The following is a 16,161-nucleotide window of genomic DNA, read 5'->3' on the forward strand; positions in this document are numbered from 1 at the left end:
GGTGAAACAGACTGTATAGTATTTTCCCAGACTTTTAACACAGTCCAACCACTTATCTCTGCAGGTCTCCACCAGCCAATAACTTTTCAAGAGGGCATATGGGTTGGTTCCTTAGCTGAGTAAGGCCAGACCTGGAATCTTGCATCCAGTTCTGATCACCACAAAGATGTTGAGACTTTGGAAAAAGTACAAAGAAGAGCAACTAAGGTGATTAAAGGCCTAGAGATTAAAACATATGAAGAATGGTTGCAGGATTTGGGTCTGGCTAGTCTAGAGAAAAGAAGGCCTAGGGGTGACATGATAGCATTATTCCAGTATTTGAGGGGTTGCACAAAGAAAAGAGGGTGAACTTATTTTCCAAAGCACCCGAGGGCAGGACAAGAAACAATGGATGGAAACTAACCAAGGAGAGAAGCACCCTGGAATTAAGGAGAAACTTCCTAACAGTGAGAACAATTAACCAGTGGAACCTCTTGCCTCCAGAAGTTGTGGGTGCTTCATCATTGGAGATTGTTAAGAAGAGACTGGATAGTCCCTTGTCTGAAATGGCGTAGGATCTTCTGCTTGAGTAGGGGGTTGGACCAGAAGACCTCCAAGGTTCCTTCCAGCTCTATTCTGATTGATGGACTCTAGCAGAGGAGGAAACTGCTGGCTTTGTCTTCTCTTGTGAGCCCCATCATCACCATCCCAACATTCATGATGTCCTTGTATTTTTACAGAGCTGAGCATTCATCTGAAAAATAGTAGCCCTGAGAGACAGGACACTGTTGTCCAATTTCAGGCAGCTGGAATTTATTAGAGGAGAACAATCTGTTCTGAATTCATTGCTGCTTCAGGAAACCCCTTCAGGGATCAGAGCCAAAGACTTATGGCAGGAATGCTGGGCGGAGGCCAAAGCAAAGGCCCTGGTCAGGTTTTGCTCAGGAGTAGGAAGAAGGCGATCCCTAGCTCAGCAGAGAAGGACTCGTTCTCAGAGCTGGAAGAATTCAATGAATTTGAATATTATAAATTAACATGAAGTCCCTGAGTTGGATTTAACTGTGGTAGTAAATATTTAGCAAATTCTGGTAAACAATTAAATGCATAAGAACAGTGTCCAGATATGGTGGACATATTTTACTTCGAAGACCGACTCGCAGACAGAATTAGCAATAGCACTTAGACTCATACACTGCTTCACAGTGCTTTGCAGTCCTCTCTATGCGGGTTACAGAGTCAGCCTCTTGCCCCCAACAATCTGGGTCCTCATTTGACCCACCTCGGAAGGATGGAAGGCTGAGTCAACCTGGAGCCTGAGATTTGAACTGCCAAATTGCAGGCAGCCGGCAGTCAGCAGAAGTCGCCTGCAGTACTGCACTCTAACCACTGTGTCACCGCTCTCAGAAAAGCCAGACTCCAAATCAAAACCGTCAAACAAGGGAGATGACCTGTTTATGTCCAAGAGTTCTGGAGCCTGGCTTGCAGATTTACCGACTGGCTTCAAGACATGCTGACTGAAAGTTTCCAAGATGGACTAAACAATGAAGTCTTATATACCTGCTTGTCCCACACTACGCACTATGAACCCTGCAAGGGTGGTACATTCTAGCTGACAAAGTGGAGATTGACTTGGCCAAGTACCATGGATGCCCCAGCTGGGAGCAACAATGTCCCTTCTGCCCAGAAAAGAAAGACACCCCAAAACCTGGGAAACAGGATCACAGCCCACGCCGCCAGCCTACCAATTGCTTCCGTTGTGGCAAAGAAGGGCACCGATTGCAGAGCCTCCCAACCAGCGTTCAAGACAGGACAGCAAGGGGGCAAAAGTCCTACCAGACCCTCTGAGTCTGCCTTGAGCGGAGGTCTTCAGGTTCACCCCACCACCTGGCCATGGTGAGGGAACTCTGACTAAACTCCCAGGCCCTGGGACAGAGAGTGACAGAGGGACGGATGATGGTCCCCCGGGAAGTCACCCCAGAATACTGGTGACAATCCCAGTAGAGTTATCCCACACTATCCCCATGCAGGGATAGCGTGATTGCCCAGTTGGACTCGGGCTGCACCAGGACTCTGGTCAGGCCCACCGTAATGGAGAGACTGGGGTTACGTCTCAGGGAATTAAAGGTCCCAGTGGCTCTTTGCCGACTGGATGGCTCCGTTGCGGGGGAGGCAATGAATTTGTCACTGAACCAGTAGGAATGAAAATGGGGTCCCACAAAGAGACAGCTTCATTGTGTCGCCAGGAGTGGACAGATCCATGGAGCTGGGCTTAGACTGGCTGCTAAAACGGAATCCTTCTGTAAATTGGAGGAAACGGATACTAAAAATCAGGTGCAAACAGGTCGGGGAAGGGTTAACAGAGAAGTCAGCATCGCCCCGTGAGAGCAGGTAAATTAAGCTAATTAAAGAAAAAATGTATTGTCATCAAGGATAATCTTTCCCCTCCCCGGACCAATGGAGCTGCCTCCCTCCTCATCCTTGCAATTGGCTTCCAGTTTGCCACATGGCAGAAAGGAGAGGAGGGGGACGCAGGAAGGCAAAATGGAATCAGCACTCTAAGCAGAGACCTGAAGCACCAGGGATTTGTCTTAATCTCGTCCATTAATCAATTCCTGTGTCGAAATTGAATGAAGAGTCTTTCATCAGTTTCACATCCTGGATTAGCAAACAGAAGCTGCTCTCTGGGGCTGCAAATGAAGTGGGGGGGGGCTCTGCTCCTCCCTCTTCCTATTGGCGTGAGCAGAACCTAAATGAGTGGGTGGGTGCTTTGCTGCTTTCAGAAATCTGGCCCTAGATACAGTAACTCTGGCCTTTAATTTTTGGAAGCCAATGGCATTGAAACAGCTATGGAAGTGTCTGTGGTGGAGTGGCAGTTCCTGGGTTCCAGGAAGACACTGCCAGACATGGGTGGGCATCATTCTTGGTGTGGCCCCCACAGTTCCTGGGTTCATCGGCCAAACCCCTGAAAAAGCTGCCCCCAGAGAGACTTCTTGCTACCAGGGGCTGCAAGGTGGATTTCCTTGCCTATGCTGGGTATCCTTGTGTTTTAAATTAATCTGGTTTTATTTATTCAATTCAGGAGCCATCATACCAACTCCAGGTGTATATAATAAAGGTAAGCAAAAACAGAAAGTAAACTATAATGGAATGATAAAAGAGAAATGATGGTGGATCCAGCTAATAACACATTGCAAAACGAATCGAAAGGGGCTGCAAGCAGGAGAAGAGGCAGCTCCTGAAGGCTCCTGGGAACAGCCTTAGGGGCAGGAGCCCCATAGATTGCAGGGGGGACCTCATTCCACACAGCAGGTGCCACGACTTGCTTCCTTATCAGGTCCTGATAAATGACAGTTTCCTCTGTCTTGAAATGCCACCCGGTCAATGTCACCAAGCAGAAGAAAGCTTGTCGGCTTAATTTCCCCCGTCTGTTAATTGGTTCTAAAAATTATGCTTTAAGCAGAAAACTCCCCTCCCCCCCTTAATCACTGAGCCCAGAGTGGCCCCCATTTGCATTTTCCTCTTAAACCAAAATGACAAATATGTTAATGCAGCGATGGGCGAGGGGAAGAACGTAGCTCAGTAGAATCACTTCCTGAGTGGCTCCTTTCAATAGACGCATTTTAGGACAATGCACTCATCCAGCAGAAAAGGAAAGTTCAAGCCGCATGTCCTCAAGAGGCTTTTGAGAGCCCTGCAGAAGACAACAAATACTTTCATTTGCTTTCCTGGGGGGAGGCGGTCAAAGAAAAAGTTCGAAAGGACAAAACTACAAGAACACAAAACAGCTTTATAATCCAAAACAGAAGTCATGTTTTAGAGAAAGGGGAGGAAATCCAAATAACATAGACTAAGAGTTTCCTCTCTCTTTCCTCCCACCTTCTGTGATATACTAAGTATTTCTTTTTCTTTCTTTTTTTAAAGAGTAATTGGTAGGGGAAGGGGGAATCATAAAATAATAGAGTTGGAAGGGACCTTGTAGGTCATCTAGCCCAACCCTCTACTGGAGCAGGAAACCCTATTTACACCATTTCAAATAAATGATTGGCCTGTCTCTTCTTGAAAGCCTCCAGTGATGGAGCAGCCACAACTTCTGAAGGCAACTTCTGTTCCATTGGTTGATCGCTCTCACTGTTAGGAAATGTCTCTTTAGTTCTAGATTGCTTCTCTCCTTGGTTAGTTTCCATCCATTTTTTCTTGCTTGCTTTTGGTGCTTTGGAAAATCGTTTGACCCCCTAATCTCTGTAAGAGCCCCTCAAATATTGGAAAACTGCTATCATGTTTCCCCTAACCCTTCTTTTCTAGAACATATCCAATTAGACTAGACATACCCAATTCCTGTAACCGTTCTTTGTATGTTTTAACATCCATCCCCCTAATCACCTTTGTTGCTCTTCTCTGCACTCTTTCCAAAGTCTCATCATCTTTTTTATATTGTAGTGACCAGAACTGGATGCAGAATTTCAAATGTGGTCTCATCAGTGTGGTGTAAAGTGGCCCTATCATTTCTGGATACTGGAATGCCATTGCTTCTAGTTCACCCTGTTTGTTTCCCAAGCTTTGAGCATTTAAGACTTTTATGCCTGTCGAGGGGCATGAAAGGACTGCCCACAAGCTCTCCACCTGGGGGCATATGGGATAATCTTTTTCTACAACAACAAGCTGACATTTCTTTTCTTTTCTTTTCTTTTACTCTCAGCTGAGATACTATTTTTTTCTTTTAAGCTGAGATTTTGTTTTACTTTCCAAATTTTATTCATCTGTCATTTTCAATATACACATGGATTACAAAACTGTATCAAGAGAGCAACACCAAGATGACCTGCAGAAGGGAACAGAAAGAGAACTTGAAGTCCTAGAACAAAGGTAAAATTTCCTGAGAGTGTAGACATTTGACCAGTGGAAGAGCTTGACTTCAGAGGATGTGGGCGCCCATCATTTGAGGTTTCTGAAAGGAGATTAGGCAGCCATTTGTCCAGAAAGGTATAAGTCCCTTCAGCTCTGTTATTCAGGGGTTCTGAGATCACATCTGCCAGCTACTTCAGAACCTCGGGGTGTGTAATCCATCAGGTCCTGGTGATTTGAAAACTTGAAACTTTTAAAATTTACCATCTGAACAAACTCATCTGAAAACTTGAAACTTTTAAAACTTACCATCTGAACAAACTCATCTGAAAACTTGAAACTTTGAAAACTTACCATTTTCTTGCCTATTTTGACCTGCGTTTCTGCTCTGTCTCCCATGGTGCTGCATTCTATGACTTCCTCCGTTGATTAGCCAATCAGAAGACCAAGTGAAGCTTGTGAGAGACCCATTTCCAGCTGCAAGGGAGCTCCAGGGAGCTGCCAGGCTCAGGCAGAGAAGCCATCGGTGGTTCCATTGACTCAACAGGGAAGCCACTTAGTTTGGCTGCTCTGAATCACTTCCAGCTGTGGGAAGATGATTTCCAGCCACCAGGCAACCCTTACCTCATTGTGTCTGCACTCAATGATCCATAAAGTATTGCAAATTGGCACCAGAGTTGTCTTTTTTTTAATCTCTTCCCTTTGATTTTTTTTATTTTGCATGCCTAGGAATGAGCACTATCTCTTTTTATTGATCCATAAACTGTTCAAGGAGCCTCTCTGGCTGAAGAGCATGTTTGAAATGTTTTCGATAAATAAAAGAAGAGTCCGTTACATCTGAGCAAAGAGGCTGTGTTTGTTTAGAAAACGTATTTAAAATATACCAAACTGATTTGTTCTGACATTTTACTTGAGTTGCTAATTGTTGACTTTGTAATTGCAACCAGCCTCCACAGAGTCAATTTTTATTTCCAGGTCTTGGTGAGTCCAGTTAGAGAGATTCTCTTCCGTGGTTCTGCAACTCACCTGTAAGAAATTCTTTGAGGAAAGGATTTGGGCTTCCTCTGCAGTGTTTCTGTTCCTAAAATTAAAACAAAGCCAATTATAGCATTAGGAATATTTAGAGGACCACATAAAAGAATATTCAGTGGTTCAGTGGACTCTGCTGGGACTCCTTGGTGCTCTCCACAGTTCAACCCTGAGCCACAGAGGTTCCCATGAGCGCTTAATACAACAAGGGAGAAAATTACATAAAACGGAGCCTTTGAGCTGCGCCAAACACCGAGTTCAGGCTTCAATAAGGATTCCTTACGTTGGAGCGCCCTCTTGTGGCGCATACAAAAATTACATGTGTTAAAGAAAGATGAAGGAAAGTGTTGAGTTTTATATACATGAAGCGGATGAACCACCGAGCAATCAAAAAGAGACGTCTGAAAGACATCTGTAAAAATTAATTGGAAAAATAAACTGTCTCCCAGATGTAGCAAAAAAATTTAAATTGGAAGCACTGGAAGCTCAGATTGGGCGTCTGCCACTATAAACTGTATCATCCCCATTCCTTTCAGGGGACTCGGGAGTGAGGGGGCTTCTCTTGCCATTCTTCCTTCTTCCCTCCCTCCCCTTCAATCTAGCCTGATTTTACTGCAACCAACTTCCTTTAGTAAAAGAACTTTTTGCTTCGACCTGATGGAGTCGAGGATCTCTCTTTCCTAAGGGGCTCCCATGCATCTTCCCTTCGTTTTGCAGCCACGTAGCCTTCAGCCAATTCGGCTGGCCTTCGACCTGACTGCCAGGTGTGTTCTTGCACCCAAAACCTCACTTTGGTACGACTGTAGACCAAAGTAAAAATTACTTCCTCATGTGGTAATGGGGAGGGAATGTCGGCCTTAACAGAGGAAGAAAGAGAGATATTAAATAGGAATATTACTATAGAAGAGTTAAGAGAGGCAATTGAGAAACAAAAAAATAACAAAACCCCAGGGACGGATGGAATACCAAGTGACTCCCTCTGGAAGGGTTCGTAATCTCGGCATCCTCCTTGATTCTCGGCTGTCCTTGGTGGATCATCTGACGGCCGTGACAAGGGGGGCTTTTGCACAGGTTTGCCTGGTGCGCCAGTTGTGCCCTTTCCTAGACAGGGATGCCCTCCGTACAGTCACTCATGCTCTTATTATTTCTCAGTTGGATTACTGCAATCCCCTCTACATGGAGCTGCCCTTGGAGTGCACCCGGAGGCTCCAGCTGGTCCAGAATGCAGCCGCACGGGTTGTTACGGGAGCTTCCCGTTACTCCCGTGTAACACCTCTCCTGCGCGAGCTGCACTGACTGCCGGTTGCCCTTCAGATCCGCTTCAAGGTGCTGGTTCTTACCTATAAAGCCCTACATGGCATGGGCCCGGGGTACTTGCAGGACTACCTCCTACTGGCCTCCCACCACCCTGTGCGGTCACATAGGGCTGCCATCCTCTGGGTGCCATTGGTCAGACAATGTCAGCTGGTGGCCCCCAGGATGAGAGCGTTCTCGGTGGCCACACTGACCCTCTGGAATGGGTTACCCATCGGGGTCCCGACGGCCCCCGACCTCCGCACTTTCCGCACTGACCTGAAGACATGGCTGTTTCAGCAATTTCCCTGATCTGCTATGAGATTTTATTCTGTTTGAGGTTTTATATTGGCTGTTTTTAGGATTTCTTATTGTTACATGTTTTTATTCTGTGCGCCGCCCTGAGTCCTACGAGAGAAGGGCGGCATATAAACTTAATTAATTAAATAAATAAATAAATAAATAAATATTTATTATAGAGCAATGAGTTTGACATGGATCAGGGAATGGGTGAATCTGAAAAACCAAAGACTGCTAACCTTGGAGGGACATGATTTGTTGATGGGGTGGCACGCCTTCTTGTGGAGCCCCAGGAACAAAACGCATAGGTATTTTTGCAATCATATATTAAGAGATTCATTAATTTATACTTGGCAGGAAATTAAAAGTAAACACTATGTGAAAGTTCCTGAATGGCTATCCACAATGGAGGCGATGATACACCCCAATACCTTAGCAATTCAAAAAATGGCAAGATATTATGAAATTTTGGATCCCCAAGGAACACTAAAAACACAAGAGGAACTCAGAGATCAAGGAATACAGATAGATTGGTGGCCCTATCTTCAGATAAAAACAAGATATAAAAAGGATCAAGAGGAAGGAGTAATTGAATTAAAACCAAATCGGTTGGATAAACTTTTAGAAGCCACGGAGGAAAAATTGATTTCAAAAATATACAAATATCTATTGGAATTTGATTTAGCAGAGGAATTAGTAAAAGGGCAAATGATAGCATGGGCAAGAAATATTGGGCATAATATAGAATTGGAGGACTGGGAAAAAGTGTGGGAAAATAACTATACTATAACAAAGTCAGTGGTTTATAAAGAGAATCAATACAAAATGTGGTATAGATGGCATATGGCCCCTTCGAGATTAGCAAAAATGTATTCAAATTTAAGTCCAATCTGTTGGAAGTGCAAGCAGGCACAGGGTACTTTCTTCCACGTCTGGTGGCTTTGCCCAAAAATTAGGAAATATTGGGAAAAAAATAACAATTTGGCTAATAGAAATAACATCAGAAAAAATAGAACTCAAACCAGAGAAGGAAACTTCTCATGTGAGAGAGAGAAATTTGGCTAATCTTTCTACCTGCCTTTCGCTTTGAGAGAGGATGAAATGTCTGGCCCATTCAAGCAGAATATTTCTAAACTCTGGTTATTATGCTGGGAAATTTGATGATGAAAGAGTGTGAAGAAGCAATAGCCATTATTCACAGGGCGGTAGTTCACAGCAAAAAGTGTGCATTCTCTCACATGCACACTTCCTCTTCCTCTTTCATTCGCGTCACATAGAGAGGGGGGAGGGGCATTCCCTCCGACTGACAAGCAAGGGGTACTTAAAAGAGCATTGGGAAAGGATGGGTTTGACACCTGAGGCCTTTTCTGGATTAGGAGTGGAACAGGACTCGGAGCCAATGTTGAGGAGCGGCTGGTAAAAGTAAAACCACCCAGGAAGGAAGCCAAGCAATGACAATGACTCGGAGCGGAAATCCTCTTCCTAGCAAAACCACGAGTGACGCCACCACAAGTCTCAGCCTGGGAATGCCCAAAGACGATGCCAGCTCTGCTGACAGCTTCACGCCCCAAGCGCAGTTCCTGAGCTCCAGACCTTTGACCCAGAGAATCCGAGGACAGGAGGGCAGCTGGTGAATCAGCAGGGAAAGTCTCCCAGGCCGGAGCAACAGCCCCGAGGGGCTCCAACGAGTATTTGTATTTATTAGTTTGTCAAACATGTACAAGATAGCAGATATAAATATAAACATGGATATGAACAAAATAAATGGGGACGAATAAATGGGGACAGTAGGACAGGGATGGTAGGGACGCTGTTGCGCTTATGCATGCCCCCTTTACAGACCTCTTAGGAATGGGGTGAGGTCCATGGTAGACAGTTTAAGGTTAAAGTTATGGGGGTTTGAGGATGTAACAACAGAGTCGGGAAGAGCATTCCAGGCGTTGACCACTCTGCTGCTGAACTCGTATTTTCTGCAATCGAGTTTGGAGCGGTTTACCTTGAGTTTCTATTGTAGGAAGTTAGCATCCACCCCTCTCCTAGAAGAATGAAATATTTTAGGAAATATTAAAAGGGCAAAATATTTCCCCTAAAAGGGAGGCAGAAACTCAGCCCCCCACCTTTGTCAATGGGCCATTAGGATCTGAGCCAGTCCATTCTACATAACAAAGGTAGGATTAGCTCTCTACTCATCTAGCAACTGAAGATACCACATGGCACCTGGGAAGAGCCTTGGTAGTACAGTGGTTTAAAGCACTGTTATTAACACAGCTGCCTGCAATTACTGCAAGTTCAAATCTTACCAGGCTTAAGGTCGACTCAGCCTTCCATCCTTTCTAAGGTAGGTAAATTGAGGACCCAGTTTGTGGGGGCAATAAGCTGACTTTGTATAAATATACAAAAGGATGAAGGCTATTGCTTAGCGCATTGTAAGCCGCCCTGAGTCTCCGGGGAAGGGCGGCATATAAATCAAATTAAAAAAAAAAAAGATTACATCACCTACAGCAAGGTTCAACCAAGCCTGGAACTCAAAATACAGCCTACAGAGTTGCCCCTGTATGGCTCCAATGGGAACTTGACAACCAATCAGAATACAAGCTCAAAGTCAAAGCCCAAGAGACGGCATGAAACCAAGGCACGCTCAGCATCTCTGCCCTTTTCTGCTCAGGATCTCAAACCGTGTGATCCTGTCCACCATTAAACCATCTTTCCAAGCAGTTTCCGTGTTTCCAGTGTCTTTTTCCCCACTTGGAACTGAACCCAGATGGACATGTCTTCCAACAGTATCTATTGTTTGCCCTATTGAGGTTGAAGCTGAAGAAGTCGTTGGCAGGTAAGACATTGTAGCAGATAGTTTTGTGTACTGTGCTTAGATCAGATCGCAGGCGGCACAGTTCCAGATTGTCCAAGCCCAGAATTTCAAGTCTGGTGGCATAAGGGATTCTGTTGTGAGCAGAGGAGTAGAGGACTCTTCTTGTGAAGTACCTCTGGAACCGCTCAATCGTGTTAATGTCCAATATATAGTGTGGATTCCAGGCAGATGAGCTGTATTCGAGAATGGGTCTGGCAAAGGTTTTGTGTCGGGCTGCCCCATCTCCTCCCTCTGTTTGCTAGTTGCATAAATGTACCTTTACATTTAGATTTTAGATTTTTTTCCTCAATCGAAAATAGCCCTAAACATGAAGCCAAAAAGAACGATGGTGCCTATATTAGCTTTAAAAATACTTTCATTTGTTTGTTTGCTTGCTTGTTTATCTTTCACTGAACATCCCATTTCCCTCAAAACGGGATTCTGGGCCATGTTGTGCTGAAGAACGTGGCCCACACAGGAATTTAAAAATTTTAAAATTTCCACACAGGAATTTTACTTTGTAGACGAAGTCTCAATCTGTGGAGCTCTGTCTGGTAGTGCAATTTCACCACAATCTAATTACTCTTTTTATGGGATAGATGGGTCAACTACAAAAAGTTATAATCTGGGACAATGATTGGACTTCATGTTCCATCATTCAGTCTTGGTTGATGAATCCAGCTACAGTCCTACCAGTATTTCTAATAGGAGTCCACAAAGGATGCTACTATCTGACAAGTAATCTAGGAGTATTGTAATCAATTGGGAGCATGCTTCATTCCCGTGAGGAATTCCAGGAATGGGGCCAAGACAAAAAAACAAAAAACCACTTCCTCCTAATTCATGCAAAGCTCTCTTCTGCTGTACGAGGTTCACCCAAGGCAGCTTCTGCCTACGATTGCAAGTCTAGCAGATTTAAGGCCATCTCGGCTAGCTTGACTCCAACATGATGAGGGCACTACGGAATAATGCACCGGCCTTCACTGATGCCAGCAGCACTTTGGCACTTGGCAGTCAATGCAGCTGTTTCAGCAGTGATGTGGGTGATGTCACACGGCCCAAGGCCAGGGACCTCTTCAATGGCTGCAGTCTCCAGACCTGCAACTGAGCGTGTCTCCAACAGGCCATCTCCAGCAATGGAAGCGTGAAGGCCATCTCCAGCAATGGAAGGCCATCTCCAGCAATGGAAGCGTGAAGGCAGAAGTCCCTGAGCTTGGATGCCCTGGTCTGCTGCTTGCGAGGGCCCAGAGGCATCTCTTGACATGCTGAACTGGTAAGACTCCAAGGAGTCCCTCCCTTGGCAATTAAGTCATCATTCACGAGCAGTTTCACACCGAATATCCAAACACGCATCATCGCTTTCAATAATTTCCCAGATGTCTAATTTTTATGCAAAGTTGTATTGTTTTCAAGGATTTCTCTATTTTCACAATCGACCGCATCCTTCCTGTTCTTAGAAGCTGGGAGGGGGAAGGAAATTCTGTGTGAGACAAACTTCCGTCTCCCCATCTGCCACAACCTATATAAGAGCTACCCGGGGAGAGCAGAGGCCAGTCTGAAAAGGATCAGAGGATCAGGATCGGGAAAGAATCTGCCAGCCTTTTTCTGCAGGTACAAAGTTTACCCTGAATTATCTATCTCTGTGTTTGCCTTTCCATGTTTGCTCTAGATTTGCTCTAGACCCTAGCAAAGCAAAAGTCTCATCTGGACACTCAAATGAAAGACGCACTTTAATAAATATGTCTGTAATCTCTGACTCCAGGAGTCCTTCTGCTCTAATCGTGACAAGCTGACTGTCAGAGATAAGGGGAAAGAACTGACTCACTTTTCTTTCTTGTGCCTCACAGCATCAGCAAGATGCAGTTCTGTGCAGCGGACCAGACGTACCTGACAAAGGTAAGACGCTCAAGCATCTTCTTCTTCTTCTGGAACAGAGCTCCGCTGGTCAGACAAGGACTTTTGGCACTTCCTTCATCAGCATTTGGCTGGAATTGCAAACCTGGGCATTTCCAAGCCATCTTGCGCTCCAAGGAGTATCTGGAGCTCAGCTGAAGCTCTTTAACCTGATGGACCTGCCAGACCTCTTTTTCAGCCTCTCCCTGTTCCTGAAGGGTGGGGAGGAGGAAGTGCCAAGGCCAGGATTAGACTCAGCATCTCGGGAACTTGATTGGTTACGTTTCACATTCCAAGTATTGTCAAAATCCTCCATCACTGGAATCGTGATAACTTGCCAAAAAAATTGCAAAGGATTCTAGGTCCTGCAATAGGGAAGCCACTAATGGCATCCTATTCCTGGTGGCCACTTCAGCCATTATGTCTTATTGCTGAAAGCCACTTTCTGCAGCATCCTGGATTTGGGTTGCCAGCTGAAGGACTTGCAGTAATTACCTTTCTTGTTTAACCTGCTGCCATATTTACTGTCTGTGAACAGGTACCTCAATGTGTCTGGGGCAGAGGTGGGTTTCAGCAGGTTCTGACCAGTTCTGGAGAACCGGTAGCAGAAATTTTGAGTAGTTCAGAGAACTGGTAGTAAAAATTCTGACTGGCCCCGTCCCCATCTATTCTCTGCCTCCCAAGTCCCAGCTGATTGGAAGGAAATGGGGATTTTGCAGTATCCTTCCCCTGCCACGCCCACAGGACCGGTAGTAAAAAAATTTAAAACTCACCACTGGTCTGGTGTGTGTGTGTTAGATATAGATCACTGAGTTTATAAAAATGATAGCTGTATTTTATCTTCCTGGGATTCAGGTTTGAAGGAAGTTGGATGGGAAAGACCTCTGCTCCTCTGCTTCTTCATGGTGTGCACCTTTTAAAGGAGCAAACTTTTATAAAAACCTTCAGCTCATTTCTCTTTTGCCACAGAACACCTTCTGTGCCAGTAAGATGGATGTCCAGGTAGCAGTGACCAAGAATGAGCCCATGAAGAGCTTCAGGAAGGCTGTGCTGATTGTCATTGCGACCGAGAGCATGAAGAATTCTTCTCCCAAGCTCTTCTCGGATGACGACTTGATGGACATTCTAAACACAATCTTAGGTAGCTTTTGCAGCATCAAATGCCTACTTTATGTTTTGTGACTGTAAGAAATCCCTTCCAGCAGAATGTTATTTCTCAGGCCCAACAAGCGGTAGGAGAAACTTTGAGAACCAGATTTGAAGTGCTGCCTTCGTCCTGTGCTCTTATACCAAAGAGCAACAAGCCCTAGAATATACAGACTGGAACAAAACTATTGAGGATTGCTCCAACCACTTTAATGTTAGTTGCCCTGGACCAGATAGATTCAACTTGCAAAACGAGTGAGTGTTAGGAAAAGGTATCTGACAACTGAATGTTTAAGGTTTTGTTTTAGCAATCTTCCAGAGCAAGGGTCTCCAACCTTGGCAACTTTAAGGCTTGTGGACTTCAACTCCCAGAATTCCTCTGGGAGTTGAAGTCCACAAGTCTTAAAGCTGCCAAGGTTGGAGGTCCCTGCTCTAGAGGGTTAGACAAATTATCTATTTTGTGAAGAAATAATTCTATTTAAACTATGAGAGTGAATTAGGAGCTTTCCCCAAACTTGTCCTCTCCATCACCTAATCGTTTTAGGCTAACAGGCTCAACTGCTGTTGGAGGGGGTAGAATCTCCAAAGTCCATTTGGCTGAACTTGTGGGTGATTTGGTGGTGGCCACCTCAACAGTTGCCTTAAGTGGGGACTGAATAAATCAAATGAGAATGTTTTGTTTTTCTGTTCAGAACCGGTCACTTTTGACGTCTACGGGCACACAGAAGCCACTAGTTCCATCTATCGTATCTGGAGGAATTTCGTCTACAACATCCGAGACTCTGACCACAAGTCCCTCGTCTTCAAGGAGCCCGCACAGTTGGTGGCCATGCATCTTCAGGGTCCCAACATTGAGCAAGCAGGTGAAGCCCAGTTGCTACCTCTCCCTTGCCAGGCTGAATAAGGGGGCAACCCAGCCTATGCATTCCATCTTCTCTGTGTTAAGCCAAACAGAAAATGATCATTTTCACCACTGTTTTTATCTTTTCAGTGAAATTAAAAATGTCTGTGTATCGTCCACAAATCGAGGCTGGGACTCGAAAGGCCCCTGTGGCATTGAGCATCCAGAAGGGGAAGCTGTATATCTCTTGCGTCTGGAAAGAGGGACAGGCAGTGCTGCAGTTGGAGGTCAGTGGCTCTGTCGGTTTTTTTGAAGTGCAACCACGGGGCAGAATAAGAGACTCAGAAGGGACCTTGGAGGTCTTCTGGTGACTTAAAATGGGTCTTAAATCCAAGCAGGCTTAGCCTGACGAGGGTGGAAGGTGCCCATTTCCAGCTCTTCTTCCCTCTTTCTCTGAATAATCAGTGTGTGCTTGGAGCCCCCCCCTCCCCATCCCAAACAGGGGCTGCCTGTGAATCCTAAGGGAGAGGCAGCCCAGGACTCTGGCAAGTACAGCAATGGCCTTGATGAACACCAAGAAGGCTAATGACCAAACCTAGGAAGACCCAGTTGTACCCAGCTTGAAGTGATGGCCATTGGGAGGGGGGGGGCTGTGAGGCTATGGGGTTCCATGAGGTTCATCAGAAGGTGAGTCTGCAGTTAGAACAGTGCAGGGAAGGCCATAAAACCAGAGAGCTTGGTTGAAAAATCAAGTCAGCCCAAATGTCGTCCAACTGTTGGCTCCTGCAGAGTCGGGCGACACAACACTTAGGTGGGTGAATGGGGATTCAGCACTGAAAGACAACCGAGAAACAGTCAATATTTTGCTTGAGCAAGGGTTGGACTAGAAGACCTCTAATGTCCCTTCCAACACTGTTATTCTGTACTTCAGAAATCTTGGGGGGCTAAAGCAGGGCTCTCCAACCTTGGCAACTTTAAGCCTGGCAGACTTCAACTCCCAGAATTCCCCAGCCAAGAGTTGAAGTCCGCCAGGGTTAAAGTTGCCACGGCTGGAGAGCCCTGGGCTAGAGAAAGCTCACTACCCTCGGCATAGGCCCAAATGTAGACCATCCACTCCTCCCAGGCTGCGTTCCGAGAGCTAACCCAGGTTTTTCTCCTGCAGGAAGCCACCATCGGAGACACCCTCGACAAATCTCAGCTGGGCCGTTTCCTTTTCTACAAAATTGAGAACGAAAAGCAGACAAGGTTCGAATCGGCCGAGTGCCCAGGATGGTTCATCTGCACGTCCACCCAGTCTGAGCAGGCCGTTGCCATGACCAAGCAGCCCGGAGGCCCTCAGGTCATTGTGGATTACAGCCTCAGCAGCAGCGAGTGAGCGGAGCCTGCCCTGCCCTGCTCCAGACTTTGGACATCTTGGGCAGGCAAAGCAACACGAGGCGTCCCCGTTGTCGGGGACTTTTTCTTTGGCGGGAAAGTCCGAGATACAAACTGAGGGGAGGGGGGTAATATTTAATGTACATATTTATTAATAATTTAATAAATATTTGCCAATTTTTTACCAGTTTATATGATGATAAATTAAGTTTTGTATTTTTTATGAAAATATTGAAGCCTTTGTTAATAATTTAATAAATAATTTATGACAGATTGACAATTTGTAATCAATTTGTATGGAGAATCCCTCATTCTTTGTGCTCCAAATTAAGTGTGGGGGGGGAGGGAATGCCAGCCAGCAGCTGGGGGCTGAAAGAGGCTCCTTGGGGAGGGGGACTCCGCACCCTGCTCTGCCAAGGTCTTGCCTGTCTTGACACCCCACCCCCCCAAAAGTGAGGCCCCGGCTGCCTCCAGGCCAGGTGGAGGAAAGCCAGTGGCCAAATGGGGGAAGGGGCACAACCCCGTATTCCAGCCAGCAAGTGTCCTCCTCTTCCTCCTCCAGCCAAGCGTCGAATTGGAAAAAGAATCATGTATTTATCTTTGCTCTGGCCCAGGG

The 16,161-nt window shown here is 45.7% G+C and overlaps 1 protein-coding gene and 1 long non-coding RNA gene across 5 annotated transcripts; one reads left to right on the plus strand and one right to left on the minus strand.

Annotated features, from left to right (window-relative positions):
* Window positions 1-1,101: 1,101 nt before the first annotated feature.
* LOC117673365 (uncharacterized) lies at window positions 1,102-12,341 on the minus strand. 2 transcript variants are annotated; one of them, XR_015729373.1, is made up of 3 exons: window positions 12,179-12,341; window positions 5,848-5,902; window positions 1,102-3,670 (listed from the first exon to the last, which is right to left on the minus strand). It is a non-coding gene; the product is annotated as an uncharacterized LOC117673365 (long non-coding RNA). The 2 variants fall into 2 exon arrangements; XR_015729374.1 differs by lacking the exon at window positions 12,179-12,341 and adding an exon at window positions 8,518-8,695 and having other exon boundaries at window positions 3,024-3,670; window positions 5,176-5,902.
* LOC117673364 (interleukin-1 beta-like) lies at window positions 8,724-15,819 on the plus strand. 3 transcript variants are annotated; one of them, XM_087875746.1, is made up of 8 exons: window positions 8,731-10,273; window positions 11,462-11,564; window positions 11,749-11,902; window positions 12,139-12,187; window positions 13,154-13,325; window positions 14,023-14,193; window positions 14,322-14,458; window positions 15,334-15,819. In XM_087875746.1, exons 4-8 carry the CDS (start codon window positions 12,149-12,151, stop codon window positions 15,544-15,546), a joined length of 732 nt encoding a protein of 243 aa, XP_087731872.1. In that variant the 5' UTR covers window positions 8,731-10,273; window positions 11,462-11,564; window positions 11,749-11,902; window positions 12,139-12,148; the 3' UTR covers window positions 15,547-15,819. The 3 variants fall into 3 exon arrangements, with proteins under 3 accessions (XP_060539312.1, XP_087731872.1, XP_034286609.1); XM_060683329.2 differs by lacking the exon at window positions 11,462-11,564 and having other exon boundaries at window positions 8,724-10,273; XM_034430718.3 differs by lacking the exons at window positions 8,731-10,273; window positions 11,462-11,564 and having other exon boundaries at window positions 11,684-11,902.
* The last annotated feature ends 342 nt before the right edge of the window (window positions 15,820-16,161 follow it).

This window comes from Pantherophis guttatus, chromosome 9 (genome assembly GCF_059756535.1).
Source record: "Pantherophis guttatus breed Tessera chromosome 9, ASM5975653v1, whole genome shotgun sequence".
Lineage (NCBI taxonomy): Eukaryota > Metazoa > Chordata > Lepidosauria > Squamata > Colubridae > Pantherophis > Pantherophis guttatus.

What these genes read in the sequence shown, in the direction of transcription:
- LOC117673364 (XM_060683329.2), top strand. Translation starts at nt 12,149, where the DNA reads ATGCAGTTCTGTGCAGCGGACCAGACGTACCTGACAAAG. An exon ending in CATTCTAAACACAATCTTAG is followed by an intron (nt 13,326 to 14,022) that starts GTAGCTTTTGCA and finishes TTTTCTGTTCAG; the next exon opens with AACCGGTCACTTTTGACGTC. An exon ending in TCCCAACATTGAGCAAGCAG is followed by an intron (nt 14,194 to 14,321) that starts GTGAAGCCCAGT and finishes TTATCTTTTCAG; the next exon opens with TGAAATTAAAAATGTCTGTG.